General features: G+C 60.2%; 3 protein-coding genes and 1 non-coding gene across 10 annotated transcripts; 2 read left to right on the forward strand and 2 right to left on the reverse strand.

Annotated features, from left to right (window-relative positions):
- The first annotated feature begins 232 nt into the window (after nt 1–232).
- THBS3 (thrombospondin 3) lies at nt 233–9,869 on the forward strand. Of its 4 annotated transcripts, none has more exons than XM_038543125.1 (23): nt 233–400; nt 1,412–1,618; nt 2,165–2,421; nt 2,526–2,628; nt 3,353–3,379; nt 3,559–3,641; nt 3,729–3,780; nt 3,911–4,059; nt 4,357–4,497; nt 4,662–4,739; nt 5,098–5,250; nt 5,433–5,543; nt 5,633–5,740; nt 5,975–6,134; nt 6,420–6,538; nt 6,653–6,705; nt 6,982–7,175; nt 7,340–7,518; nt 7,629–7,677; nt 7,846–8,042; nt 8,267–8,439; nt 9,327–9,466; nt 9,556–9,869. In XM_038543125.1, exons 1-23 carry the CDS (start codon nt 322–324, stop codon nt 9,612–9,614), a joined length of 2,871 nt encoding a protein of 956 aa, XP_038399053.1. In that variant the 5' UTR covers nt 233–321; the 3' UTR covers nt 9,615–9,869. The 4 variants fall into 4 exon arrangements, with proteins under 4 accessions (XP_038399053.1, XP_038399056.1, XP_038399057.1 ...); XM_038543126.1 differs by lacking the exon at nt 233–400 and adding an exon at nt 1,181–1,291; XM_038543128.1 differs by lacking the exon at nt 6,420–6,538 and having other exon boundaries at nt 6,657–6,705.
- Nucleotides 9,870–10,171: 302 nt separating this feature from the next.
- MIR92B (microRNA mir-92b) lies at nt 10,172–10,234 on the reverse strand. Its single transcript, NR_049345.1, has one exon. It is a non-coding gene; the product is annotated as a microRNA mir-92b (primary transcript).
- Nucleotides 10,235–12,066: 1,832 nt separating this feature from the next.
- Nucleotides 12,067–16,382, forward strand: MUC1 (mucin 1, cell surface associated). The gene is made up of 8 exons (NM_001194977.1): nt 12,067–12,163; nt 12,517–13,312; nt 13,946–14,168; nt 14,275–14,330; nt 14,447–14,577; nt 14,736–14,857; nt 14,943–15,092; nt 16,016–16,382. The coding sequence occupies exons 1-8, from the start codon at nt 12,103–12,105 to the stop codon at nt 16,088–16,090; spliced, it is 1,614 nt and encodes a 537-aa protein (NP_001181906.1). The 5' UTR covers nt 12,067–12,102; the 3' UTR covers nt 16,091–16,382.
- An 815-nt stretch (nt 16,383–17,197) lies between these two features.
- Nucleotides 17,198–26,346, reverse strand: TRIM46 (tripartite motif containing 46). 4 transcript variants are annotated; one of them, XM_038543134.1, is made up of 10 exons: nt 26,187–26,346; nt 24,530–24,791; nt 23,961–24,304; nt 23,166–23,309; nt 22,950–23,045; nt 22,040–22,293; nt 21,651–21,772; nt 20,342–20,644; nt 19,317–19,614; nt 17,198–18,338 (listed from the first exon to the last, which is right to left on the reverse strand). In XM_038543134.1, exons 1-10 carry the CDS (start codon nt 26,247–26,249, stop codon nt 17,945–17,947), a joined length of 2,280 nt encoding a protein of 759 aa, XP_038399062.1. In that variant the 5' UTR covers nt 26,250–26,346; the 3' UTR covers nt 17,198–17,944. The 4 variants fall into 4 exon arrangements, with proteins under 4 accessions (XP_038399062.1, XP_038399061.1, XP_038399064.1 ...); XM_038543133.1 differs by lacking the exon at nt 26,187–26,346 and adding an exon at nt 25,571–26,140; XM_038543136.1 differs by lacking the exon at nt 24,530–24,791 and having other exon boundaries at nt 26,187–26,312.
- Between the last annotated feature and the right edge of the window lie 145 nt (nt 26,347–26,491).

Consider the following 26,491-nt stretch of genomic DNA (forward strand, 5'->3'; position numbering starts at 1 on the left):
GTAGCGTTCGGTAGTGGCCCCCAGCAGCGACATGCCGGGAGGGTGAGAGAGAGGTAGGCACCTGGGAGAGAGGACCGTTAGGGAAAGGCAGGAGGCAGGAAGGCCTTCAGACTCTTCCCCAGTGCCCCTGAGTCCCAGAGCTGGGGATGCCTCCAGGCTGATTGGCAGCTCTTTGTTTCGCCCCCACCCCCCCCCACCGCCTGCTGGCCCCCCCTTCGGCTCCCCCTTCCAGTCCCTCCGCCCCCCGCTCCTGCTCTCTCCGCCTAGCCTTTTCCCCTCCCAGCCGCCTGCCTGCCAGGGGTAGTGAGCCAGCTGAGCAGCATGGAGACGCAGGAACTTCGGGGGGCCCTGGCTCTTCTCCTCCTCTGCACTTTCGCATCTGCCAGTCAGGACCTGCAGGGTAAGCCAGCGTCCATCATCTTAGACCCCTCTTGGCCTCTGCTCCATTTGCCTTCAGCCTAGGAGCAGGAAACATGTGGGCAAGGAGAGAGTCCTGAAATTGAACAGGGGGAAGAGGTGGTGAAATTTTGGCCATAGGGGGAGGAGTGAACACCAGAGGGTAGTGGGTGATTAGGAGCTGGCCAGGGTCAGCACGAGGCCAGCGCAGAGGACTCAGGAGCTGGGTGCAAGGGCTGCTCTGCCGGGTTGGTGGCTGAGCATCCCCAGGCACCCCAGGGTCTGGGAGGTCAGTGCAAAGGTGGGATTCTTCATCCCGGGGGCTCCTGGCTGCCCTGGGACAAGGTGGGGGTGGGGACCGAGAGGTCTGGGCTCTCCCGGAGGTCTGGCTGTGGGATGGGCCTGTGGGTGTGGGAGAGGTAGCTGAAACAGATGACACAGGCACAGATTCATTACTGGCTGGAAGGGAAACCACAGATTGGCCAGGACACAGGAGGCAGAAGAGCTGGGTCCTCCATTCCCGTGGGACAGAGGCAGACAGGAGGAGAGTTGGAGTCCTCCGTGGGCAGCTCTGCTTATCCAAAGTGGATGTGCTGAGCCCCCGGGATGGGAGGAGGGGCATTTGGGTGTGGAATGAGCCAAACCCAGCAGCCTAGAAAGTGCTTTTCCATTTCTGCCCTGTGGGCACCAGGTGCTACTTCTGCGTGGGATCAGCACAGTAGCTCCCTTGCGCCACCTGCTGGGGGCATCTCCAGTGTGCCGGGCGCTGTTTCTGTATTTCCAGGAGAGCCTCAGGCCTGCGGGTTCCCAGAGGGTGGCAGTAGGCAACCTCCAGGAAGGGAAGGCAGGCTCCTCGAGTTGAGTTAGATGCCAGCAAGGGTTGAATTTCAGGAAGGTGACTAACGCTGCCTAGTGGTGGGGGCGGGGGTAATGATGAAGGATGCTCCACCCCCCAGGGTTCAGGAGAAAGGGCAGGCCTTATTTAGCATTTGACCCCTCTCTCTGACCTGGCTAGTAATTGACCTGCTGACTGTGGGCGAGTCTCGGCAGATGACAGCTGTAGCGGAGAAGATCCGGGCAGCCCTGCTCACTGCTGGGGACATCTACCTCCTGTCCACCTTCCGCCTGCCCCCCAAGCAGGGTGGTGTCCTCTTTGGCCTCTACTCTCGCCAAGACAACACAAGATGGCTGGAGGCCTCTGTTGTGGGCAAAATTAACAAAGGTGACTAGTGCGCATCTCCTTTCCTGCCACAGTGATCCCCTCAAGCACTTTCCCTCATCCTCCATTCCCATATCCCTCTTAATTCTCCTCGGGGTCTTGAGGGGTGGGGCATGGACCCATCTGGCTGTGCTTGGGCACCACGGGGCACTTGGAATGGGGTGCCTAGGAAGTGCCTCAGAAGGCCAGGTACACAGCAATAAAGCAAGGCCTGATACTCGTAGGGAAGGCATGTTGTACTTGGGGCTGCCTTGGGGAGGGAGAGGCACATTGCTGTGTCCCAATAATCTCTCAGATCTGTGGCACAGTCCAGTGGGTACAGAACTAGCTGCCACTCTAGCAAGGGACAGAGTGATCTGATGTCACTGAAGACTAAGGAAGTTCTAGTCTTCGAACCAATTTGAGGAACATTTATTGTTCCTCACCTATCACATACAAGGTGATGAGAGATACCTAGCTGACTAGGGGATGATGGGTGTGCTATCCGGAAGAGGTGATCCAAGGCTTAGCTGGGAGACAGTATCTGTACTAACCTCCCCTTCTGGGCAGTGCTGGTACGGTACCAGCGGGAGGATGGCAAAGTCCACGCAGTGAACCTGCAGCAAGCAGGCCTGGCCGACGGGCGGACACACACAGCTCTCCTGCGTCTCCGAGGCCCGGCCCAACCCAACCCTGCCCTGCAGCTCTATGTGGACTGCAAGCTGGGAGACCAGCATGCTGGCCTCCCTGGAATGGCCCCCATTCCCCCAGCAGAGGTGGATGGGCTGGAGATTCGGACTGGGCAGAAGGCTTATCTGAGGATGCAGGTGAGCGGGGAGAGGGCCCCAAGCTTCAATGGAAACATTTTGCAGCAGTGGGAAGGAGGTGTTGGCGGGTCTACCACCCTACCCTGCTGCTGTCCTCCCCCCAGGGCTTCGTGGAATCTATGAAAATGATTCTGGGCGGGTCCATGGCCCGGGTGGGAGCCCTGAGTGAGTGTCCCTTCCAGGGGGACGAGTCCATCCACAGTGCAGGTAACATGGAGACTTCTGTTAGCTAACCTTCTGGACCCCAGATCACATCCTCTGACCTTTGTCAATTCTCATCTCCCTGACATCCCCCTTAACGCATTCCTTTGGCTCACTGGTTTCTGGGGCTTCTGACCCTGTGGCCCCCAATCTCCTTCACCTCTGGCTCTATGATCTCCAAGTGACACAGCCATCCAGGGAGGTGTGGGTCAGAACAGGCATCTGTTCAGGTCAGCACACCTACTAGGGTGGCTCAGAAAACAGGCCCATCTGAGAAGAATGGACCCTGAAGCAACCTGTGTGGGGGTGAGGGAGTTAGCTTGGTTGTGGTGACCCAGAGGGCAACTTGGGTCGGCCTTTGCCGGTGGCTGTCACCTACCAGCAGTTCCTCTGAGCATTGTCCATCCACCTAGTCTCTCTGATAAGGATGATCAGAGGTTCTTAGTTAAATAAAATGCCGACTTCTCCCAGAAGCTTGGCGCAGGGGAGGGGGTTGAAAATGGAGTGGACTGGGGCCCTGGCCCTGCCCTGGGTCACCTCTCCCTGGGATCCCTTCTGCCACTCCCAGGCCTGGGAGCCAGGAGGACCTGGGCTGTGACCCAGGCAACCCCTTGGAGGGTCTGTACCCTTGGGGGAGAGCTGGTGCTGCCTTGTTCCAAGACACCTCTCAGCCTCTGTTCCCTCCCCCTCTTCCCATGTCTGCCTTCTGATGCTCTTTTCTCCTCTACAGTGACCAATGCGCTCCAGTCCATCCTAGGTGAGCAGGTCGAGGAAGTGGGAGGGAGGAAAGGCTGCCTGAAGCAAAATCCTTAGCCCAAGAGCTGGGTGGGTTTAAAAGTGGGGTGGGCAGCAGGGGCAGGAATTGATTTCTTGCCCCAGAGGGGGTCCAGGGCTGTCACCCAGGTCTGAGCTTCTCTGCTCCTGGGGCTCTGACAGGAGAGCAGACCAAGGCGCTGGTCACCCAGCTCACCCTCTTCAACCAGATCCTGGTGGAGCTGCGGGATGATATCCGAGACCAGGTTTGAGTGCACCAGTGGAGGGTGGCCCTGATCCTGGGGAGCTGGTGGAGGCAAAGAGCCTACAGCCCCCACCATTCTATCTACCAGGTGAAGGAAATGTCTCTGATCCGAAACACCATCATGGAGTGTCAGGTGTGCGGTGAGTGGGAGTGGGGCAGGCTCTGGATGGCGTCCCTGTGCTCCCCACCCCAAGGCTTCAGCCTCCACTTCTGGTGATGTGAATGGCCACCTTGAGGTGGCTCTGATGGTGCCCCCCACCCCTCTGTCAGGCTTCCATGAGCAGCGTTCCCACTGCAGCCCCAACCCCTGCTTCCGAGGCGTGGACTGCATGGAAGTGTATGAGTACCCCGGCTACCGCTGCGGGCCCTGCCCCCCTGGCCTGCAGGGCAATGGCACCCACTGCACTGACATCAATGAGGTGGGGGATGGTGGCCCGGGAGGGCAGAGAGATCTGGCCCAAGGAGGAGGGGTGGATGTCCGTCAGAAGCAGAAGAGCCTGGGCTTTAAGACATTGGGGTGCTGGAAAAGGAGTGAGGAGGGGGGACACAAAGCCCATGGGGAAGACCAGAGGACCACATGGGGAGCACGGGGCCAGCTAAACCTTGCTGGGAGGGAGCTTAGGGGCCCAGGGGCAGGCATCAGAGTGCAGTGAAGCCGGGTGGAGAGAAAAGCACAGGCGGGCCTGACTACTGATTGTTTTGTCCTCTGCCCCCAGTGTGCTCACGCTGACCCTTGCTTCCCTGGGGTCAGCTGCATCAACACCATGCCTGGCTTCCACTGTGAAGCCTGTCCTCGAGGCTACAAAGGCACTCGTGTGTCCGGTGTGGGCATCGACTATGCCCGTGCCAGCAAACAGGTTAGCTTGGGCAGAGTGTGAAGATGAGGTGTTGATCTCATGGGGACCAAGGGTATCTAGGCTGGATCTGGGGTCGTTGTGATGAGTGGGATTGGGTGTGTGCACTGGCTTTGCTGGAGGAGACCTGCCGTCAGTCTGGTTCTACCCAGAGTCTGCCCCTTCAGGTCTGCAATGATGTGGACGAGTGCAACGATGGGAACAATGGTGGCTGTGACCCAAACTCCATCTGCACCAACACTGTGGTGAGCCAAGTGCCCCGAGTATGTGTCTGTGGTGCTGGGGTGTGCGGCCACTTCAAACCTGTTGCGTGGCCACCTCCTCCTCTTGGGCAGTCCACATAGATGTTGCACACACAGGTTGGGAATTCTGGGTCCATTTCCGCTGTGACCTTTAGCAGCCTTCCAGAGCCTCAGCATCCTCCCCTGAAAACTAGGGCTGGGATACACATGGACAGGCTGCCAGGAGAGCCCAAAGGTACTGCTGGGTTTAGCTGGCATCAAGCTGGGTGTGCCTGTGGACACCCCTCAAGTGGGTCAGTGTTGGTCCAAGGTGCTGGGCAGGCTGACCCTCCTTCCTGAGACGTTGCTTCCCTGTCCTTAGGGCTCTTTCAAGTGTGGTCCCTGTCGCCTGGGCTTCCTGGGCAACCAGAGCCAGGGCTGCTTCCCAGCCCGCACCTGCCACAGCCCAGCCCACAGCCCCTGCCATGTCCACGCGCACTGTCTCTTTGAACGCAATGGGGCAGTATCCTGCTCGGTGAGCTAGGCCTGGGGCCTGAGAGGAACAGGAGAATCTGGAGAAAGGGGGAGGGCCATGAACCTACTTAGGGCCTGGGATGGGGCCCCACATGGGAAAGGGCCCCGGGAACTGGCTGGGGAGAATGGAACTGGGGTGTGAAGAGCCCTACTGGCCCTCACTGCTCCCCTTTTTTTACTCAGTGTAATGTGGGCTGGGCCGGGAATGGGAACGTGTGTGGGACCGACACGGACATTGATGGCTACCCGGACCAGGCCCTGCCATGCATGGACAACAATAAGCACTGCAAGCAGGTGGGGGGGGCAGGCAGGCGGGCGGGCTGTGGTGGGCATCCAGGCTGGGGCAGGCCACGACTCATCTGAGCTTCTCCCCTGACATTTAGGACAATTGCCTTTTGACACCCAACTCTGGGCAGGAAGATGCTGATAATGATGGCGTGGGGGACCAGTGTGACGATGATGCTGACGGGGATGGGATCAAGAATGTCGAGGTGGCTCCTCTGCTCCCCTCCACACCTTGTCCCATAACCCTGCCACAACCCCCTCAGTCCCTGGCAGCTCTGCAGGACGGGCCCCAGTACTCAGTTTGGGAGGACAAGATGGATCACATGGAGGGTGGGCAGGCAGGCCATCCTGAGAAGTGATGGCAGACAAGGGCTCAGGGATAAGGTGAGGGCTGGGTGGCCAGTGGGGCAAGGGAAGCCTGACTCTTTGTCCCGCCCCAGGACAACTGCCGGCTGTTCCCCAACAAGGACCAGCAAAACTCTGATACAGATTCATTCGGGGATGCCTGTGACAACTGCCCCAACGTTCCCAACAATGACCAGAAGGACACAGACGGCAACGGGGAAGGGGACGCATGTGACAACGATGTGGATGGGGACGGTGCAGCTGGGGCCGGGGGGACTGGGAGGCCTGTGAGGATTCGGATGCTGGTGGGAATGAAGGGCAGTTGGGCAGTGTGAGACCTGTGGTGGGGGTAGGTGGGCTGGCAGAAGTCCCTGGAGACGTGAAGAAGGAGGCAGGGGGAGGCAGGAGTGGGCAAGGGGGTCCTGGTGGATTCTCTAACCTGCTGTCCTCTGAGTGGGAGACAAGCTCTGGGCTTTCGCTGACCCCAAAAGAGTGTGACATGTTGTAGTGACAACCTTGTGCAACCTGCGTGTCTCGTAGGCATCCCCAATGGATTAGACAATTGTCCTAAAGTCCCCAACCCCCTGCAGACAGACAGGGACGAGGATGGGGTAGGAGACGCCTGTGACAGCTGCCCTGAAATGAGCAATCCTACCCAGGTACAGGGGATGGGGAGGACAGGAAGTAAAGCCCCAGCCCTTCACATGGGAAGCAGTGTGGCCATTGTCTTCAGAGTTATCAAGAGATGGTGAGAACAGGCCCCTCTCTCTCAGACAGATGCAGACAGTGACCTGGTGGGGGATGTCTGTGACACCAATGAGGACAGGTAGGGGGCGCCAGGAAATAGCTGGTCTCATCCGGGCTCCTTTACTTTCCTCCAGTCTGTTTTCTACTTCCTGTACAGCTTAATTGATTCTCCACTACTATTGGGTGGGAAGTCACTCCCCTAGGCTACCCCCCACTTTTGCTGTTGGAGCTTCGCCTCACCTGGCTGACTGCAGGGAATGTGGCTGAATGGAGGGCACACCCCAGACTCCTGAGCAGAAGAGAGGGGATGGACTTGGTACTTTTAGAGCTTTTACTTGATGCCTCTTCTGGGCAGTGATGGGGATGGACATCAGGACACCAAAGACAACTGCCCACAGCTGCCAAACAGCTCCCAGCTGGACTCAGACAATGATGGACTTGGAGATGAGTGTGATGGGGATGATGACAATGATGGGGTCCCAGACTATGTGCCTCCTGGTCCTGATAACTGTCGCCTGGTACCCAATCCCAATCAGAAGGACTCAGATGGTAAGGCTGGGGTCCCACAGAGGATGGCACTGGTGGGAGTCCTACCCAGGGGGAGGTGGTAGGTGCTGCCAGGGGGAAGTCAGGAAGACAAGGCCCAACAGTTGGTAGTGTTGTCTAGAGGCCACGACCAGGCCTTCCTGAATGCCTGGCTTCACTCTGCCCAGGCAATGGCGTTGGTGATGTGTGTGAGGATGATTTTGACAATGATGCGGTGGTAGATCCCCTGGATGTGTGCCCTGAAAGTGCAGAGGTGACCCTCACAGATTTTCGAGCCTATCAGACTGTTGTCCTGGATCCTGAGGGTGATGCTCAGATTGATCCAAACTGGGTCGTGCTCAATCAGGTACGAGGGCAGTGGGCTGGGCAAGTGCTGGACAGAGCAGACTACCAGGTGGGGCCTAGATGAGGTAGCGTACCCGGAACAGGGCTTTCTTCTTTACTACACACCACCAGGGTATGGAAATCGTTCAGACCATGAACAGTGACCCCGGCCTGGCAGTTGGTATGTGCGGGACACCCAGTCAATCGTTTCCAAATGGAGGAATCCTACAGGGGCAGAGGGAGGGGGCCACACTGGCCACCCATACTGCAAGCATTCCTTCCCACCCCTGGCCCACAGCAGGCCTGTAGTGGCTTTGCTGCCCTTGACCTTGATCCCACCCACCCCCAGGGTATACAGCCTTCAATGGTGTGGACTTTGAAGGCACCTTCCATGTGAACACAGTGACTGATGATGACTACGCAGGCTTTCTCTTCAGCTATCAGGATAGCGGCCGCTTCTATGTGGTCATGTGGAAGCAAACAGAGCAGACCTACTGGCAAGCCACACCCTTCCGGGCTGTCGCTCAGCCCGGGCTGCAGCTCAAGGTCTGAGTCTGCCCACTTCCTCCAGTCCCAAAGCCTCCTTGGGCTGACCCTAGGGCTTCCCCCACTGCCTGAGGGGGAACCCTCTTTCTTAGACATATGGCCTGGAAGCTAGCTCCCCAGGACTCTAGAATGTTCTCCGATCTCCTTGACTTCCTTTTCCACCTGCACTTATCAACCCGTTATCAACCTGTGGCTGAGCTGCTGTCTTTGCCAATACCCTCCAGGCAGTGACATCAGTGTCCGGCCCCGGTGAACACCTCCGGAATGCCCTGTGGCATACTGGCCACACTCCTGATCAGGTCCGACTGCTGTGGACTGACCCACGAAATGTGGGCTGGCGTGACAAGACCTCCTATCGCTGGCAGCTGCTGCACCGGCCCCAAGTTGGCTACATTCGGTGAGGGGAGGGGCTGCACCATCCTGAGGGACCCCAGCCCACTCTTTCTTCATCTGTAGCTGAGACTCACCAGTGACTGCCCTGCTACTCCATTCCTTGGTGCCATGGGCTGGGACTGAAGCCGCTTCTCTCTGCCCTCTCAGCCCCACTCTCCTACCTGTCAGGCAGCCTGGGCCTTGGAGCTGGTGCTGCCCAGGACCTATAGGCGATGTTGGGCAAGTCCTTCCTGGTCCATGATCCAATTTCCCCTCTGTAAAATGAGGGCATACCTTGGGAGCCTCTAAAGTGCAGGCCAGTCTGTGAAGAGGCCCGTGACATTCGGTGCCTTCTGTGGCACCTCCCAGAAGCTGACTCTGAAGGGGTCATTTGCAGAAGAGTAAACTGAGGCCCAGACCACATGGTTCTTAGTAGCAGAGCTAAGGCTTCTCAGTTCTGTGCTGTGTGCAGCACTGTGCATTTCCTAGTTGGTGGGGGTGACAGGGAAGGGAGGGGAAACGCAAGAGCCTAGGGTCCAGGGACTTGGGTTGGTTTCCCTTTAAGGTGCCTGGGGCTGCAGGGTGCCAGGGCAGAGGATGAGGGAGGGTGGACTAGAGCCTGGGAAGCGGGTGACTTCACCCCCCAGCCCATTGTGCTCATTGTCATGGCAACCCAATCCTCGCTTGGAATGCGGCTGGTGCTTTGAGATGCAAAGGGGGTGGACAAAGAGGCAGGGGCCCCAGTCCTGAGAAAAGCACCCCGTCCCTCCCCTTTCCTTCCTCCCACTCCCTCCTTCCGTTCTCTCTCTGGCCTGGTGAGCTCAAGGGGGGTTGGGGATGAGCAGGGCCTGGGTTCGATGGCCCAGTGCCTGCTGGCACCCTAGCACCAATGGACACCCCTATCCTGGACAGGGTGAAGCTCTATGAGGGTCCTCAGCTAGTGGCGGATTCTGGGGTGATCATTGACACAGCCATGCGAGGAGGGCGTCTTGGTGTATTCTGCTTCTCCCAAGAAAACATCATTTGGTCCAATCTCCAGTATCGATGCAATGGTGAGGCTCCAGTCTGAGATCACCCTGACCTTCTGTATCCCCTCTTGGAGAGTTCTATCTTCTGACCTTAATCCTTTCTCCTTCATTAGACACAGTGCCTGAGGATTTTGAGCCATTCCGGAGGCAGCTGCTCCAGGAAAGAGTGTGAAGAGGTGCCCACTGGACTCAGAATCCTGATTTTAGATCCTCCGGCCTTGGGGTCCATCCTGGAGCCCCTGGGGTCTAATCTACAGCCACCCAGCCAAACAGACTGTCCTGTGGCACCCACAGGTGTTCAGCCCCAGAGGGGTGGTGACCCCCACTGTCCAGGAGACGGAGCTTTTCAAGGGGTATTTTTCTCAGGAGCTAACCCCAGGAAAGATAACCTCCAGTTGCCATAAAGTTACAGTGGTTTTCTAAGGGAGCACGTGTTGCTTATATGAGGGACTTCCAGGGATGGTGCAGGGAGCAGGAAGGAGCCTGAGGGCTGGGAGGTTGGAAGTTCCTGAGTGTGGGGCCCCGTGGCGTGGCGGAAGAAGGGCACTGGATTGGGGCAGGTGAAGGATAAGGGGCTGACCAGAAGATGGCTAAAGCCCTCCCGGCCCCCCCTTACTCACGGTGTGGCAGCGGCGACAATCCAGTCTATCAGGTCGTTCGGATCGAGAGCCAGGAGGGCTGGAGCTGGGCCGCTCGGGGCGAGGGGGAGGCCGGGGGGCCGGGGGGGCCGGAGGCCGGGACGAGTGCAATATTGGCGGGGGAGAGAACAACACTGCACCGCGTCCCGTCCCTCCCGCCCACCCGGGGCCCGGGATCCCGCTCCGCACCGCCTGCAGCCGGACCAGCCCCAGGAACGGTGTCGCGCTGGGGAGTCGGGTCCACCCTGGAGGCCAGAGACTTGGCGCCTGAACGAGGGGGAGGGGACGGTCGTGGGGGGACGCGGAGGCCGGAGGGGAGACCGCGGTGGCCCGGAAAACTGCTTTCCGACACCCAGCCGTTGCGCGCGCTTGCTCTTTAAATACTCGGAGCGGGCGGCGCGGAGCTGTCGCCATGGTGACGCGTGTCCCAGCAACCGGACTGAATGGCTGTTGCCAGGCAACGACGGGGCCGAAGTTTTGGGCCCGCCCACTTAGATGCTAGCGCTTTCTCCCGCGGGCGGGTGGGGGGGCCTCCGCGCCAACCCCCTCCCCACCCCCGGGCCGCGCGCCCCGCCTGGCCGCCCGGCTTCTTCCAGCCCCACCGCACCCGAGTGCCCTGAAAGTTCCTTGTCCAGCCTGTACTCGCGGCCACCGAGAACTGGGGGGATGTAGCCTCCGGAGGGGGCCCGACCCCCGCGCTCCATGTGCTCTGTGCCCCAAATACCTCCCCGCGCCAGACATTCCTGCCCTCGTCCTCCTTGCACCCCCATCACGCCCCCACACAGACGGCCCGTGGTCGCAGCAGAGCCTGCCGCCCCCCAGCGTCGCTCGGGGGCCCCCAAATACCATTCTGTTGCCCCACCTAGTCCCTGCCTGCTAAGTGAGTCATTAACCTGACCCATTTCCCTTCCCACATTCCGCTGTCCTCTCCCACATACCTGGGCGCCCCTACCGCGTACCTCAGGGCCCCACCCACCGAGCGCCGGCTCCCTGGGACCCCGCCCCACGCGCCCCGGGGTCCCCTATCGCCGACAGCCCCTCCGTGGACTGAGCCGCGCGTCCCTGCGTTCTGCGGGCGAGCCCCTGACCTGCGCGCCGGGGCCCGCGTCTCCCCGACCTCCCGCCTCGGCCCCTCCGGCCGCGCTCTAGCACGCTGCTTTCTCCCGAGACCCCGGCGCCCCCGGTTCCCGCGCGCACGGCTGCCAGGCTCCCGGGGGCCGCCAGGGGGCAGGAGAGCCCGGCCCGCCGCTGACCGAGGATCCGACAGGAAAGACCCCGGGGTCCCGCGGAGCTTGAAGGGGTTCTAACCCCCGCCCCCGCCTCCAGAGAAGCTGAGGAGGGCACGCGGGCTGCTGCAGGGGCGGGGACTGTGGGTTTCGGGGGACCTGCGTGAGGAACGGGACAGGGAGCGGCTGGGACTGGCCGAGGAGCAGAGATTCCGGAAAGTGGCGGGGGGAGGGGGTTCACGAGTGGCACCCGGTCCACCCTTTTTCGAGCCGTCTCGCTCCTCCCCAGCCCCCGCAGGGCGGCTTCCAGGGACCCGGTGAAAATGAGGCAGTGGGGTGAGGGACCTAAGGGTGGGCTTCCTCGGCCTGCTGTCCGGGTCTGACGTAGCCCATTCCTCTGTTCCTTTTCTCACCCTGATTGTCGCCCTGAGGCTAAACGGGGAGCCCGGGAGACCCAGGTCCTGGACTCCCCCCACTCCTCCACTGCCTTCTGGAGCCAGGGAGTGGTTGGTAGAAGGAGTAGACCATTTGGAGAACAAACAGGTTGTCAGAGGGTTGAGTGATGGGAGCCCAGGTACCCTCCAGGAGGGCCCAGGAATGGTTGGGGAGGAGGAGGAAGAAGTCGGAGGTAAGGAAAGGGGGAAGGGGTGGAGTTTTGTTACCTGTCACCTGCTCGCAGGGAGTCTAGGGCGGGCTGGGGACCGGTATAAAGCAGCAGGCGCCTGTGATCGCTCCACCTCACACGCAGCGCCTTCCTGAAACTGTTCCACCTCCTCCCACCCAGTTCACCACCACCATGATTCCAAGCTTCCAGGCCCCTTTCTTCTTCCTGCTCCTGGTAACCCGAGAGCTTACAGGTGAGGGGCACAAGATGGGGGCTGCCTTGCTCATGGGGTCTTCCCAGCCATTCTGTGGGTTTTCTTTCCTAGCGGATCGCACCCCCAGGGGCAGAATTTGCAGACAGGGGTGACCCAGTCTGTGCCGGAATGGAGAGAGGCTAAGGACAGATGGGAGAGTCAGCCCCTCAGGAGAGCTGGCACCAGGACCTTACAGTGACCTGGAGAGAAGTCTGGGGAGGTGGTGGGAGTCGGGAGAGGTAAATATTAGGATTGGAGAAATGGACAGCTAAGATCAGAGGGTGTGGGAAGAGAGAGGGAGACTAACAGGAAGGAGGAAGAGGGCCCTGTCTCAGGCTCCATAATCACCCCAGCACAGGGAGGCAACTCATCCCTGACCAGCAGCCCAGCCTCAAGCTCGTCCTCCACCTTGAGAAAGCATAGCTCCTCGTCCTTGACCAGCAGCCCAGCCTCAAGCTCGACCACCAGCCTGGGAAAACTCAGCTCCTCATCCTTGACCAGCAGCCCTGTCTCAGGCTCGATAATCACCCCAGCACAGCATGGCACCTCATCCCCGACCAGCAGCCCAGCCTCAAGCTCGTCCTCCACCTTGAGAAAGCATAGCTCCTCGTCCTTGACCAGCAGCCCAGCCCCAAGCTCGACCACCAGCCTGGGAAAACACAGCTCCTCATCCTTGACCAGCAGCCCTGTCTCAGGCTCGATAATCACCCCAGCACAGCATGGCACCTCATCCCCGACCAGCGGCCCAGCCTCAAGCTCGTCCTCCACCTTGAGAAAGCATAGCTCCTCATCCTTGACCAGCAGCCCAGCCTCAAGCTCAACCTCCACCTTGAGAAAGCATAGCTCCTCGTCCTTGACCAGCAGCCCAGCCTCAAGCTCAAACACCAGCCTGGGAAAACTCAGCTCCTCATCCCCAACCAGCCGCCCAGCCCCAAGCTCGACCACCAGCCTGGGAAAACACAGCTCCTCATCCTTGACCAGCAGCCCTGTCTCAGGCTCGATAATCACCCCAGCACAGCATGGCACCTCATCCCCGACCAGCGGCCCAGCCTCAAGCTCGTCCTCCACCTTGAGAAAGCATAGCTCCTCATCCTTGACCAGCAGCCCAGCCTCAAGCTCAACCTCCACCTTGAGAAAGCATAGCTCCTCGTCCTTGACCAGCAGCCCAGCCTCAAGCTCAAACACCAGCCTGGGAAAACTCAGCTCCTCATCCCCAACCAGCCGCCCAGCCCCAAGCTCGACCACCAGCCTGGGAAAACACAGCTCCTCATCCTTGACCAGCAGCCCTGTCTCAGGCTCGATAATCACCCCAGCACAGCATGGCACCTCATCCCCGACCAGCGGCCCAGCCTCAAGCTCGTCCTCCACCTTGAGAAAGCATAGCTCCTCGTCCTTGACCAGCAGCCCAGCCTCAAGCTCGACCACCAGCCTGGGAAAACACAGCTCCTCATCCTTGACCAGCAGCCCTGTCTCAGGCTCGATAATCACCCCAGCACAGCATGGCACCTCATCCCCGACCAGCAGCCCAGCCCCAAGCTTGACCTCCACCTTGAGAAAGCATAGCTCTTCATCCTTGACCAGCAGCCCAGCCCCAAGCTTGACCTCCACCTTGAGAAAGCATAGCTCTTCATCCTTGACCAGCAGCCCAGCCTCAAGCTCCACCTCCTCATCCCCTACCGGCAGCCCTGTCTCAGGCTCCACCACCACCCCAGCACAGCATGGCACCTCATCCTCCACCACCAGCCTAGCCTCAAGCTCCACCTCCACCTTGGGAAAACTCAGCTCCTCATCCTGGGCCAGCAGCCACACCACCAGGACTACCGCCAGTACCACTAACCATAACATGGAACCTCCCATCTCCTCCAATCATAGCACTTCTCCCCAGTCTATTAGGATCTCCTTCTTCTTCCTGTCCTTTTCCATTTTGAACCTCCAGTTTAATTCTTCTCTGGAAAATCCCAGCAGCAACTACTACCAGGAGCTGCAGAGGAACATTTCTGAATTGGTGAGTAGGTGTCTTTATTCTTCTGTGCTCCATGCTCCCCCCACAGCAGCCTCCAAACTGCCTGGACTGTTTGCCTCAAGCCTTAGTCCTTCCATTCTCACCCCAGTTTTTGCAGATTTATGGACAGGAATATTTCCTGGGCCTTTATAACATCAGATTCAGGTAGGGGGTTCTGGGTGTGGAACCTGTGTGGGGGAGGGGCAGGTTGCCTTGGTTGGGGGAGTCTCTGCGCCTGAAGGTGGGACTTATGGTTGAGTCACCGCTTTCCCTGTGAGCAGACCCGGATCTGTGGTGGTAGAATCAACTCTGGCCTTCCGAAATGGTGCCACTGATGCCAACAAGGTGAAGACACAGTTTGAAGACAGCAAAGAAGGAGCCAGATATAACCTGAACATCTCGAGTATTAGTGGTGAGGCCACCTTTCCCAGCTGTGGCCCAGCACCATGTCTCTGTTTCTGTCTCCGGGGGCCCCTCTCTCCAGCACCTGGGTTCCTACTGTCCCCCAGGGTGTTAATACGGAAGGTCATTCCTTTGGAAGAATATTCTGACCCCTACTTTTCCTTTTAGTGCGAGATGTGTCCTTCCCTTCCTCTGCCCCGTTCAAGTCTGGGGTTCCTGGCTGGGGCATTGCCCTGCTGGTGCTGGTCTGTGTTCTGGTTGCACTCGCCATCATCTATGTTGTTGCCCTGGTAAGTGTTAGGTCTCCAGCCCTGGCCAGAAGCCCCCCTGCTAGAAGAAACTCCATGGCCTCCCATAACACCCTGTTTCTCCCAGACTGTGTGCCAGTGCCGCCGAAAGAACTGTGGGCAGCTGGACATCTTTCCAACCCGAGACGCCTACCATCCTATGAGCGAGTACCCCACCTACCACACCCATGGGCGCTATGTGCCCCCTGGCGGTAATAGACGCAGCCCCTATGAGGAGGTGAGGAGGGCCCCGCAGGTGGAGGGAGGCAGAGGTTTGGGCTGTGCGGGGCTTCTGAAAATGCTCAGAGAAGGTAGAATAGGAGAGGGGCACCAAGTAAGTGGTGGTGGTGGTGGCGGCCCACGGAGGCAGGAGGGGTGGGGTGGAACAGCGGGGGGAGGGGAGGAGACCTTGAGAGGAAGGGGATCTCAAAAGAGAGTGTCCCCACGACCAGCATTTCCAAAGCAGCATTCCCCGCTCCGCTGAACTGGCAGCACAAGCTGCTCCCTGGGACCCAGGATGAAAGGGATGTGACGCCATCAATGCAGGATGAGCACCTGTGCCCCTATTCATTTAGCTCCTAGGAGCAGAGAGTGGATTTAGAAAGTCTGGCAGGAATAGAGGGGGTCTCTGATGTGGGGGAGAAGTATAACCCATCCAGGTGAGCCTGGGTGCCAAGGGGTTCTCAGGAGTCTGGAGGAAATGAGGACCCCTCCTCCTTGTTTCTCACCTGGCCTTTCTCTCCAGGACCTAGTCAATAATTACTTGGGCCACCTGAGCGACACTCCAGGTCGGGGGAGGGGAATTTCCTTCCCTTGAGCCTGTTTTCTTTGCTCAGAGACTTCCTTCTCCCAGTCTTACAGAGGCAGATACTCCTGCTTGGGCTGGAGGAGCGCGATGGAAGGAGAAAGGGGCAGTAGGGGAGGGCGAGGGGGCTGCTGAGAGCCGAGGGGGGCAGTGAAGGGGACCAGAGGGAGGAGGAGTGGCCCTGCGCCCTGTTTACAGTCACCTGGCTGCTGCTAGTGCCCAGCAGGTGCTCTCCTAATTAACCCTTTGAGAGTTAGACTCTCGGACCTATTACCCCACCCTGTGGTGTGATCCAGGAGCCACTTCCTCCCAGGAAACCCACAGCTTCTCAGCCCATGTCTCCTCCCTCCACCCAGGTTTCTGCAGGCAATGGGGGCAGCAGCCTCTCTTACATGAACCCGAACCCAGCAGCCACTTCTGCCAACTTGTAGGAGCACATTGCCTGCCCAGCGGTCCAGATGACAATGCCACTTGCCTCCCCCAGACCCCCACCAGAGTCCTCTCCTCTCAACTGTGTTCTGGGCTGGTGAACTAGGGGGTTCAGGTGGGCTGTTCACAGACCCCACCATGTCCCCTACCCCATGTCAGCCCTGCTGATGAAGCCCATCCGAGCCCCTTGGGGACAGGGGCTCCCAGGAGGACTGACCCAGAAAGCCCCGGGTTGGAAGTACAAACCAGACCATGGCTGAATAAAATGGGGACCTCATCTGTGCTGACTGCCAATTTTGGATCTGTCATCTGTGACCCATAGGTGGGGGGCAGGCTGGGGGGGCGTTGGAAGGGATCTTTGCAGGAGTTGGGGGCAGGGAAAGAAGGCAAGGAATAGGCTTTGTCTGGAAAGCAGGAGACGTGGAGAGATGACATTGGGGCACAGGTCACCTCTGGCATCCCTGGTGGCACACAAGGAAGGAGGAAACGAAACTGAGTTGGCTTGGAGGCCAGCATGACCCGAAGTCAGTGTGACCCAGCTCTACCTGCACCCCTGGCTCTCCCCTCTCCTCAGGCTGGGGGCTGGTGGCAGCCACGCCCTTGCCTCCCCTTGGCCCAGTGCCCATAGGCGGCTCTATTCTTAGCTGCCAGGGTGTGAAGTAAGTCCGTGGGCAGTGATAACACAGGCAGAGTCAACATAGAGTCAACAGGCCACGATAAGCACAGCATTAGATCCGGACGCTGACGCCAGGCCTGGCCCCCTCCCTGGCCAGCAGGGTCTGCTCTAGGCACCTTGGGAATGGGGAAGTGGTTCTGGTTCCCTGACCCTTTGGGCCCAGGCACGGTGCCTGCCCCCCTCACCACATGCCCTGGGGGCCTTGGCCCTGGCATGGCCTTCAGCCACCAGCACAATATACCCCCTGAAGGCCACTGTCACCTGGAGCCTGAGCCAGAACGTGTGGCTGGAGGAGGGTTGGGAGCACCTGGCTTGGGATCTCCTTCCCTTGGGCAGCAGATCCCCTGAGCACCCCTGTTCTGAGCAGTAGCGGAGCTCCCTGGATCCTTCCCACCTGTCACACCCAGCGCAGAAATGAAAAGGGATGGTCAGGTTCAGGGAAGGCAGAGATGTGCCTGGCAACGTCATTTATTGTTTATAAACCATGAAAATAACAGCTGTTGCTTGGCACAGGCCTGGCAGTGCCCACTGCAGGGGCAGCAGGGAGCCCCAAAGGCCTTGCCTAGCCGAACCCACTGGGGACACCCAACTTCAGCTGGGGCCCCAAGGGAGACTTGGCACGTTGGCATGGGTGTGGGACAGGGTGAAGCATGCAAGAGGGAGGAGAGATACAGGCATGCGGCTGAGGGACATGGGACCTGGACAACTCAAGCAGGATGACAGGGGCCCCCATCCTCTCACCAGGGAGTGCCTGCCTGCCCCGAGGCTGGAGCTCAGCATCCATGGGGCAGGGAGCTGGGCAGGGCCAAGGGCAGAGCGCAGAGCTGGGGGCCATGCCCAGTGTTCCAGATGCCTTCCCTCCCAGTCAGCCTGGGGAGGGGTACAGGACAAGGATGGGGCAGGGGCTCTCTCCGTGAATTGGGTAAGATGCCATGGGCAGGGTGTGGGGCAGAGACTTGGTGGGGGCTGGAGCCTGGCTTAACAGGCAATGGAGAGAATGGGGGACATCTAGAAGGGTGAGCAGGGGAGAGTCCCTTGGTCAAGAGAAGGCCCCAGGAATACACAGACATAGGGAAAGGGACAGGACGACATGGCAGGAAGAGTTTGGGGAGAAGCTGCCGGAGGAATAACCCAGCTCCAGCAGGCCTGGGGACCAGGGCCCAGGAGGGGCCAGAAAGGGTCAGTCCAGCTTGGCAAAGCCCCCAATGGTGACCTTCCTCTCAGGCTTAGTGCCCACGGGCTCCTGAAGCTGCACTGCACCACCCCCAATGAAGCAGAAGGCAGGGCACACAGGCCCTGAGCAGTCCAGAGGGCACTCCAAGAGCCCACGGAAGGACACAGCATCCAGGAAGGAGACGCGGCCCCGTTCATAGTCCAGGCAGATGCCCAGGCGGGGTGGCAGGGGCACAGTGCAGCTGGCAGCAGGGCCATCCCGCCCTGTCAGCCCTGCATTTGAGCTGGCCCCAGACCCCAGCAGGATCTTGCCCATGCCGATGGTCAGGAAAGCGAAGGGCGGGGACGCCTCCACTGTGGCATCCTCGGCACCACTGTCATGCCCACTGTCCGGATCGTACCTGCAGAAGTGGAGTTGGGTAGGAGAGTGTTGGGGGGGAGGGGTGTGGCACTCCGGGTGGGTGGGTGGGGGCAGAGGCCTGAGCCCATGAGGATGGAATGTCAGGGAGCAAGTGGTTGAAAGGATCCATTTGGGGTACTGAGAGGATGTGTGCAGACACAGCGATGAAAATGTGGGGCTGCGGGTGTGAGTCTAGCGGGAGAGGGATATTGAAAGCAGGCACACTGGCAGGGAGGTGGCGGAGAAGGAGGGACTAGCTGGGGATCAAGTGTCCCAGGAAGACAGGAGATGAGCAAGTAGCAAGGAGAACCATGTGGGGACATGGGGACATCATGCTGGTGAGGCCCTCAAGGAGCATTCAAGGATGAGGGTTTCGTCACTGAGGGGCTGGAGAGAGAAGGTGGTCGGGGAGGTGGGTGTTGGGAGGGAGGTGGGATGGAGGGGGCTGGGGGCGCCACAGGGTTGGGGGGATTGATGTTGGCAGGAGAGTACTGCAGAGAAATGGGGTATTTAGAGATTGCTAAGGGAGTGCTGGGAGGAAGGGTTTGGAGAAGTGCATGTATTAGGGGGTGTTAAACAGGCGTTGGCAAGAGAGGAGATGGAGGTGGACATTTTCAGGGAAGGATCTCAGGATGTTGAGAACAGACATGGTGAAGGAGGAGAGAGGGTTTCGTGGAGAAAATGCATTGGAACAGGGTGTTGGGAGGCGCAGAGGCTCGGAGAGATGGTGTGGTGGTCCTGAGGACAGATGGAGCAAGTGGATGGCCCCCTCTCCCAGCCATATGCTCCTCCTTGGAAAACCAATTCTCCAAGCCCTTCCCCTAAGCCCCCGCCTGCCCCAGCCACAGGCCTCAGCCTGGCATCCATGCTCCTAGAGTCCCCCACTGCCCCCCAAGCCCGTGGGAGCTCCCCTCACCACCCCCATCCCATCCTCAGCTCCCCCACCTGGGCCCCCATGCCACCCCCCAAGAGGCCTGACCTGGGGCTGATCACATCGGGGGCACCCTGGAAGCTTTCCTGAAGCTTGCTCTCCAGGCCGACGCCCACCTTGACCAAGTAGGAGGCCGGGTCCACGGCACAGGCCCAGTAGCTGCGTCCTTGGGTCACAGCCACATCGCCCAGGACCACGTCCACGCTCAGGTGGCAGCCGGTGAGCAGCCGCTCCGCAGCCAGCAGCAGTGGCAGCCCCGGCACACTCCGTACTGCTCGCTGGTCCTTGCTGATGGCCAGACGCTCCCGGCTTGTCCCCCAGCGGCCGTCGAGGAAAAAGTGCAGGACTGCAGTCGGGGAGGGTAACAAAGGAGAGACGTCAGGTGATGAACACTGGCCTCAACACCGGCCAGGGAGGCCGTGGAGGCCGTGAGGTGTCAGCAAAGGACACTGGAAGATTGTGGAACGTGAAACATGCTGCCAGGGATGGGTGGGGGCTCCAGGGACCAGGGCCTACAGAATCGCAATGGAGAACACAGGGAGAAAAGAAGAGCATCCCAAATGGGCCCGAGATCCCAGGAAGAGTTTTAGTGGTGGGCCCAGACACTGGTTCCCCAGACCTAGAGGACTTGCAGGGCTTCCTCCCACCCCTCTCTGATGGCTAGCCCCCCAGAGAGTCCCCACTGCTGCTCTGTTCCAGCTGGTGCTATGCCCCCTACCTCCAACCTACACCTTGCAGCGCACCCCCCAGCTGGGCCCCCCTGGAGAGCTGCCATCATGGAGTTCTTAGTGGGAGCTGGGAACTCACCTGGCTTCATTCTCACAGACACTGTCACTGTCCCTACAGAAGAGGGACTGGGAGTTCAGTGGGGGCACACGACTCGCCCAGGGCCACCTCTGGCAAGAGGCAGAGTGGGGATGTGAACCCAGGCAGCCTAGCCCCAGGGTCCGGGAGCACAGCCCACTGTTGTCTGTCCAGTGCCTGCCCAGCACCAGCTGTCAGTAGGGCTCGTGGGTCCCCACACACCCTGCGCCCTGGAGGTGCCATACAGTGCCCCCCATCTGCCCACTCACCAGGTGCCGGGGGTGTGTGTAGGTGCACATCTTCACTGTACTCGCCGTAGCCAGCTTTGTTGCAGCCGCGGACACGCAGCACGTACACAGAGCCTGTGTCAGGGTTCTCGAGCAGGGCACTGGTGCCCCTCACCTCTTCCCGCCGCTGCCAGCGGGCGGGGCCTGGCTGGGCAGGCACATCGGTACGCCGGAACTCGATGGTGTAGTGCCAGGCAGGTGGCGAGTGGGGGGGCAGCCGCCAGCACAGGAATATCTGGTCGTAGGCAAAGGTGCGCTGGGTGTCAATGACGGGAGCCTCGGGCACTGTTGGGAGAGACAGCTGGGGTCAGTCGGGGCCTGGTCATGGGCCTGGCATGGAGGGCAGGCAGGAAAGGGGAAAGCAGCGGGGGCCGGGGGGGTGAGTGTGGGTGAGAGGGGGCTGGAGATGAGGCCACCTGGGTGCCTGGCAGGGAGGGGTAGGGCAGAGCCCAAAGGAGCAGGGGAGAGGTGTGTTGGCGTGCACTCGCAGAGGGCAGGAGGCCTCGTGCGGGTCCTGGACTGCCCTTTGCCCAGCTCCAGCCTTGGGGCAGTTGCTTCCCATTTCTGGGTCTCAGTTTCCTCCTCTGTCAAAAATGGTCTTAGACCAGATGGGGACCCTTCTTTCTACGACCTTTTAAATTCTATGAATAAAGAGAAGCCGTGGAGAAAGGCAGGCAGAGGCCACTTGGACCCAGGAAAAAGGGCACTGGACAGGAAGGAGGGGTGGAGTTGGAGGGAGACAGATGTGAGAGTCAGCAAGGCAGAGAAGGGGACAGCAAAGGGCAAGCATCAGCTTGACAATGGCAGGAGACAAAGGCCAAGGGAAAGAGAAGTAAAGTCCAGAGGGCAAGGATCCCAAGGACAAAAGGTCAGAAGGGCAGGGATGAGGCAGGAGCCTACGGCAGGCAGAGAGAGACAAAGGGGACTAGGGCAGGGGGGTGGGAGGAGGACCAAGAGTTTGGTGAGGGCAAGACAGAGAAGGAAGCAATGAGTGGGTGGCCGAGCTGAGTGGGGGCGGCAGGGCAGGGCCCCCGGGGCAGGGCCGCTGACTTGCCTGGGGTGCTCCGGAGCAGAGTCCGCGGTGGCCACAGCCTACAAACAAAGAGAGGGAGAAGCAGCGCTGAGCGCGGTGGGACAGTGTGGCCGGGTGGGTGAGGTGGGAGGGGCAGCTGGCCAGGCTGGGCAGGAGGCCAGGGAGGTCCCCGGTGGGCACTGCCCCCCGGGCCCGCTGCTGGGAAAGAAGGGAGGAAGGCTCTAATTGGGCGCGGGGCCACCCCGGCCACCTCCTCACCTTGTAGGAAGTTAAGCTCTGTCAGCAGCTTCATCTCACGCCCTACGTCCAACTGACAATGGCGGAAGGAGGAGCTGGCAGCTGGCCGGAACGTCTGGAGGGCCTCCGTGGCCCGGGCAATCCTGGGATGCGGGCAGGCAAGGGTCAGGCACTGCTGTGTGGGCAGCTGCCCTGCCCCTTGATTCTGCCTCGCCCATCCCTAGAGCTTTGGCACTTGCTTAGGTCACTTCCTTGTCCCTTCAGGCCAGCTGGATATCAGCTTGGCTGGACAAACCCCCTCAGGGCTCATCTCTCCATTGGGCAGCACTCTGGAGGCTGTCTTCCACAGTGGCTGCACCCATGATGCCCCTGCCCCTAGGAGCCTGTGCCCTTGTGCTGTGCCCGTGTACCTGTTGTGCAGCTGCTTGGCTGCTTGCACAAAGCAGGGTTGGTCTGTCTCCTTAAGAACCTCCTGGGCATAGCCCACCAGACCTGAGCCATCCAGTAGGCTCCGGTGCTCCTGGATCTGGGCGCTCAGACGGGCCAGCCGCTCCTGCTGGCATTCCTCAATGGCCTGGAGTAGTGATGCCCGCTTCTCCTCCAGCACAGCCCCCAGTCCCCGAACCAGCTGGGACACCTCCTCCTTGGCCTGCTGACCACTCACCTGCCCAAAGAGCAACACTCACTACCTTCTTGAAGGCAGCACCTGTGCCAGCCTATGCCAGCCTCCTGGGGCACCACAGCACAGCTAGGATGACGAAGGCCCCAAGCAAATCCTACCCACCCATTCCAGGCTCACGGCCCTATTGCAACAGCACCTGCACACCCAGATGGGCTCAGCTCCTGAGACTTTGTGCCAACCTTCCTGGATGCCCACACCATAATCCTGACCCTATAAGGAGTCCCCCAAATAAAAGAGACTATGACTGCACTAATGTCCACTTGGACTGCACTAATGTTTACTGGCCTCCGGGCCACCCTTATTGTCTGTCCCCAGGTCAGTTTACTCAAGTGACCTGGCAGCAGGTATCAGAGACCATAGCCTTACCCTAGCTCCAGGGACATGTGCCATCCTCAGCAGGCAGCAGAGCCTGAGGGCATCTGAGCTATGTCCCCAGGGCTCCCTAAACTATCCTTGCCCTGGGTGATAGCCACCCCGTCCCCACTGTAGCCCCAGGTACAGCCTGGCCTGGGGCACTGTTGTTCCTGCTAGCCTGGTTGAACCAGACACATCCGTGGACCACACGTGGGCTCCCTGAGCTTTCGACCAGGGGATTGGGCCGTGCCTATCTGCAGGCCCACCTCCGTGCCCTCCCTCACCTCAGTGTGCCTCACGGTCTCCTCCAGCTCACAGATCTGGGTCTGTACTGTGTCCTGGTTTCCCAGGATGTATGTCAGGCTCTTTGTCAGCTTGTCCTGAGGGGGAAGAAAGAGGTGGGCATCATGCCTCACTCGGCAGAAGCCAGCAGTCAGGAGGCGGTGTGAGAGGGTATGCGTGTGGCTTAGCACCAAGGTTGAGTAAGGCAGGGTCCTCACCTTGAGGGCCTGGTAGGCACTCAGCACTGGCGTGATCTTGTGTCCGCCGTGGGTGCGCCTCACCCGGCAGAGCTGGCACACCAGCCGCTGGCATGTCTTGCAGTAATGGGTCACCTCTTCCTTGTGGTCTGGGCACATCAGGCCCTAGGGACAGAGAGACCAACGACATGATCAGCCAAGGGTGAGTTTAAGGCCGCTGACCTAACGCAGAAGCAGTGCGGAGCCCTGCCTCTACCAGCTGCTGGAGCCAGGAGAGGAGAGAGGGGAATGGGGAGAGGGGCCGGGGGTGCCCTGCAGCGCCACCTACTGGTGGCAAAGGCTCGGAAGGGAGCCCAGCCGCCACCCTCCCTTCGTCTACACGGACATGTGTCCTAAGGGCAATAATAATGATAATTAATCTCTGCCTCATGGCTAATAATTAACCTTGTCCATCTTGCTCCCTGCCCATCCCCATTGCTTAGAATAGCGCCAGGCACAGGGTGCTTGATAAATATTTGGTCGCTGAATGAATGAATGCAGCCAGATCTTTGTTGACGGGGAGCTTTCACCAACTACCTCATGTGATCCTGTCCACAAACCCCAAGGTATGGGTATTGCAGGGCAGATTTTATCATTCTCATTCCACACACAGAAGATTGGGGCTCCAAGATGTTTAAAGATTTATCCAGTCCCTTTCTTTTGTCACAGAAGAAGGAGCCTGGCCAAGGCAAACCTCTGCCCACCTCCCCTCAGAAGCCCACAGCGCCGGGCGCCCACCCACCCAACACTGCCAGGTCCCTCTCCTAGCGGGCTCACCTTGGGGCGGAAGGAGAGGGTGGGCAGGGTGGGCTCGTGCTGGGCCTTCTGGGTGCCCCAGGGGTGGAAGAGCTTGAAACACTCGTTGCAGAAGGTGGCCCGGCACTCGGTGCAGCCCTTGGTGGCCTCTAGCGGTGGGGGCTTGCACAGCTGGCACAGGATGGCACCACCCACACTCACACTCTGGCGGTACCGCTCCACCACACGCTCAAGGGTCAGGTTCCGGAACAGCCCTGCCAGGCCCCGCTCCCCCAGTTCCACATCACCCTGGCAGGCTGGGCACGGGAACATGATCACCTGGGGGTGCAGAGCACCTCGCTTGCGCCCGGGATACGTCCCAAAGCCTGTGGAAGAGCCAGAGAGGTAGGGAGGGAGGAGTTACAGCTGGCTGAGGATGGGGAAAGTCTGTTCAATTAAAAAAATAATTTTTATTGTGCCAGAGCTCAGCTCCCATTAGAGCCTGCATGAGCGGTGTCTTCACCCTCTGCACAGTGCCAGACCCTTCCAGCTTCCTGATGTACATCCCAGCATCCCCATCCCCACCCCCACCCCACAGGACCCAGCCCCACCTGACTTAAGCAGCCGATCCAAGCGGTCAGGCTTGGGGAGAGTTCTGCGGGAGAGGCGGGGACTTCGGGTGGAAGGGGTGGAGGCAGGAGAGGTGGGCTCAGAGCTGGGGTCCCCACAATGGCCTATATAGCCTTGCTGGCCCAGCACCTCCCGGGCACAGGCCTGGCACACGTTGTGAGTACAGGGCAGCACCAGTGGCTGCTTGTACATCTCTTGACACACTGGGCACAGAAGCTCCTTTTCCATGTTCTTCATGCTTGTCTGTGGAGGGAGCAGGAGTTGGGTCAGAGCATGGACACCTGGGCATATCTCAGCAAGCCTTTCAGCTGCCCTTAGAAGCCCAAAGGTTGTCAGGAAGGGGCAGAACAAGCCATCTGGGGCTTTTCCCCAGCCACGAGCCTGGGCCGGGCTCACAGACCTTCCCAGCACCGGCTCCTGCCCGTCTTCCTCCGGCAGACAGCAGACAGCTAAAGCCTACGGAGGGGCGGTTGGAGGTCCGGGTGGGAGCACCTGCCTCCCCCAGCATCAAGCCCCACCCCTTTCACTCCCCCGGCGGGGGCTGGGCCTGCAGCCCCTCTCACCTGGCCACGGCCCCCATCCCCCCACCTCTGGGCCGCCGGCTTCTCTCAAGGACACCGCCCATTCTGCAGCTTGATGCAGACCCCCGCCCCCTTCTCTGGCAACCCCTCTCCCCAGCGTGACTCCTCCCTAGAGCCAGGCGCCGCACGCTCTCCATCCTCCTGCTCACCGCGTCCATCATCCTGCCGCGGCTCTGCCTGCAGCCGCCCCAGCCTCCATTCCCCATCCTTCACCTCCCCAACCGTCTTCTCGGGTCCCCGACACTAACCCATTCCCTTTGCCCTCCACCCGCACCATCCGGCCCTCCCGCTCCTTTCCCCGGCGCAACCGGACTCGTCACAAGCCCCTTCCCAATCTTGAGGGAGACAAGCGCCCGCCTACTTGCCCCCTCCCCACCGGAAGTACCCCTCCCTTTTTTGGTGGAGGGGGTCCTCAAGCTATGCCCCACCCCCACACCTCACCTTGGTCCCTCTCTTCGCAGCCATCCCGGTCAGGGGCGCAGCTGACACAAAGGAGGGAGGCACAGGCAGGGAGGGGGAAGGAAGTGGTGGGGGGGAGCAGGGTTGGCACCGCCCCTGGGAGAGCCGGGCACGGGTTGCCATGACAACCGCGGGCTCAGAGGCAGCCCCGAGTGGGGGCGCGGTGGGGTGGGGTCTCACGGAAGGGTCCAAATTTGGAACTGCACCCTGGGGCGGCTCCTTCAGCGCCCCTCACCTAGCCTCAGTTTTCTTGGAAACAGTCCAAGCTCACGCACGCCCCCTCCTCATAGCATAGCCGGTTGGCCCTGCAGCCCCAGGCTTGGTGCACTGCTGGCGGCTACCCCGGCCCACCCGCCGCATCCGGGTAGCTCCGGGTTCCTTAAACCCCAGCAGATGGACGCTTACACGGCACTCACCCCTGGGCTGCCCCCGGGATTACCCTCTCCAGTCTGCACCCCGACCCTCCCGGTGCTTTCTGCCATCTCCAGCCCCCTGGCTACATCCCAGCGACCTGCCTCATCTCCACCTGCCGAGGTCCCGGCCTGTCCCGGACCCCTATGCTCCCCCTCCCCTTCCCCTCGACCCCACCTTAACTCACACTGATGCGGACCAGTGCATCCATGATGGAAGTGAAGGTCTGCATATCCTCACCCTCAGCCATGGCCCTACCATGCCCACCCGCCCCCGGGTGCCCGATCCCGGCTGCGGCTGCGAACCCTGGGCTTGATGCAGGAGCCTGGTGGGGGTGTGGGGAGGGGGGGGTGAGATGTCACTGCGCATGCTCCAGGGACAGCTTCGAACAGCGCCCGTCGAGGTAGGAGGTGGGCAGTAGTTCTCCCCACGTGGTCTTTTGGAGACGCGGGGGGGGGGGGGGTGACATGGAATGGTATTTGAGGGAGGGAG

The sequence above is a fragment of the Canis lupus genome, chromosome 7 (assembly GCF_011100685.1).
Source record: "Canis lupus familiaris isolate Mischka breed German Shepherd chromosome 7, alternate assembly UU_Cfam_GSD_1.0, whole genome shotgun sequence".
In the NCBI taxonomy this organism is placed as follows: domain Eukaryota; kingdom Metazoa; phylum Chordata; class Mammalia; order Carnivora; family Canidae; genus Canis; species Canis lupus.

What these genes read in the sequence shown, in the direction of transcription:
- MUC1 (NM_001194977.1), top strand. Translation starts at nt 12,103, where the DNA reads ATGATTCCAAGCTTCCAGGCCCCTTTCTTCTTCCTGCTCCTGGTAACC. An exon ending in CTTTATAACATCAGATTCAG is followed by an intron (nt 14,331 to 14,446) that starts GTAGGGGGTTCT and finishes CCCTGTGAGCAG; the next exon opens with ACCCGGATCTGTGGTGGTAG. An exon ending in GACGCAGCCCCTATGAGGAG is followed by an intron (nt 15,093 to 16,015) that starts GTGAGGAGGGCC and finishes CCCTCCACCCAG; the next exon opens with GTTTCTGCAGGCAATGGGGG.
- THBS3 (XM_038543125.1), top strand. Translation starts at nt 322, where the DNA reads ATGGAGACGCAGGAACTTCGGGGGGCCCTGGCTCTTCTCCTCCTCTGC. An exon ending in ATGGGGCAGTATCCTGCTCG is followed by an intron (nt 5,251 to 5,432) that starts GTGAGCTAGGCC and finishes TTTTTTACTCAG; the next exon opens with TGTAATGTGGGCTGGGCCGG. An exon ending in CCCCAAGTTGGCTACATTCG is followed by an intron (nt 8,440 to 9,326) that starts GTGAGGGGAGGG and finishes TATCCTGGACAG; the next exon opens with GGTGAAGCTCTATGAGGGTC.
- TRIM46 (XM_038543133.1), bottom strand. Translation starts at nt 25,711, where the DNA reads ATGGCAACCCGTGCCCGGCTCTCCCAGGGGCGGTGCCAACCCTGCTCC. An exon ending in GCCAAGCAGCTGCACAACAG is followed by an intron (nt 21,773 to 22,039) that starts GTACACGGGCAC and finishes CCCGCATCCCAG; the next exon opens with GATTGCCCGGGCCACGGAGG. An exon ending in ACACACACCCCCGGCACCTG is followed by an intron (nt 19,615 to 20,341) that starts GTGAGTGGGCAG and finishes CCCCGACTGCAG; the next exon opens with TCCTGCACTTTTTCCTCGAC.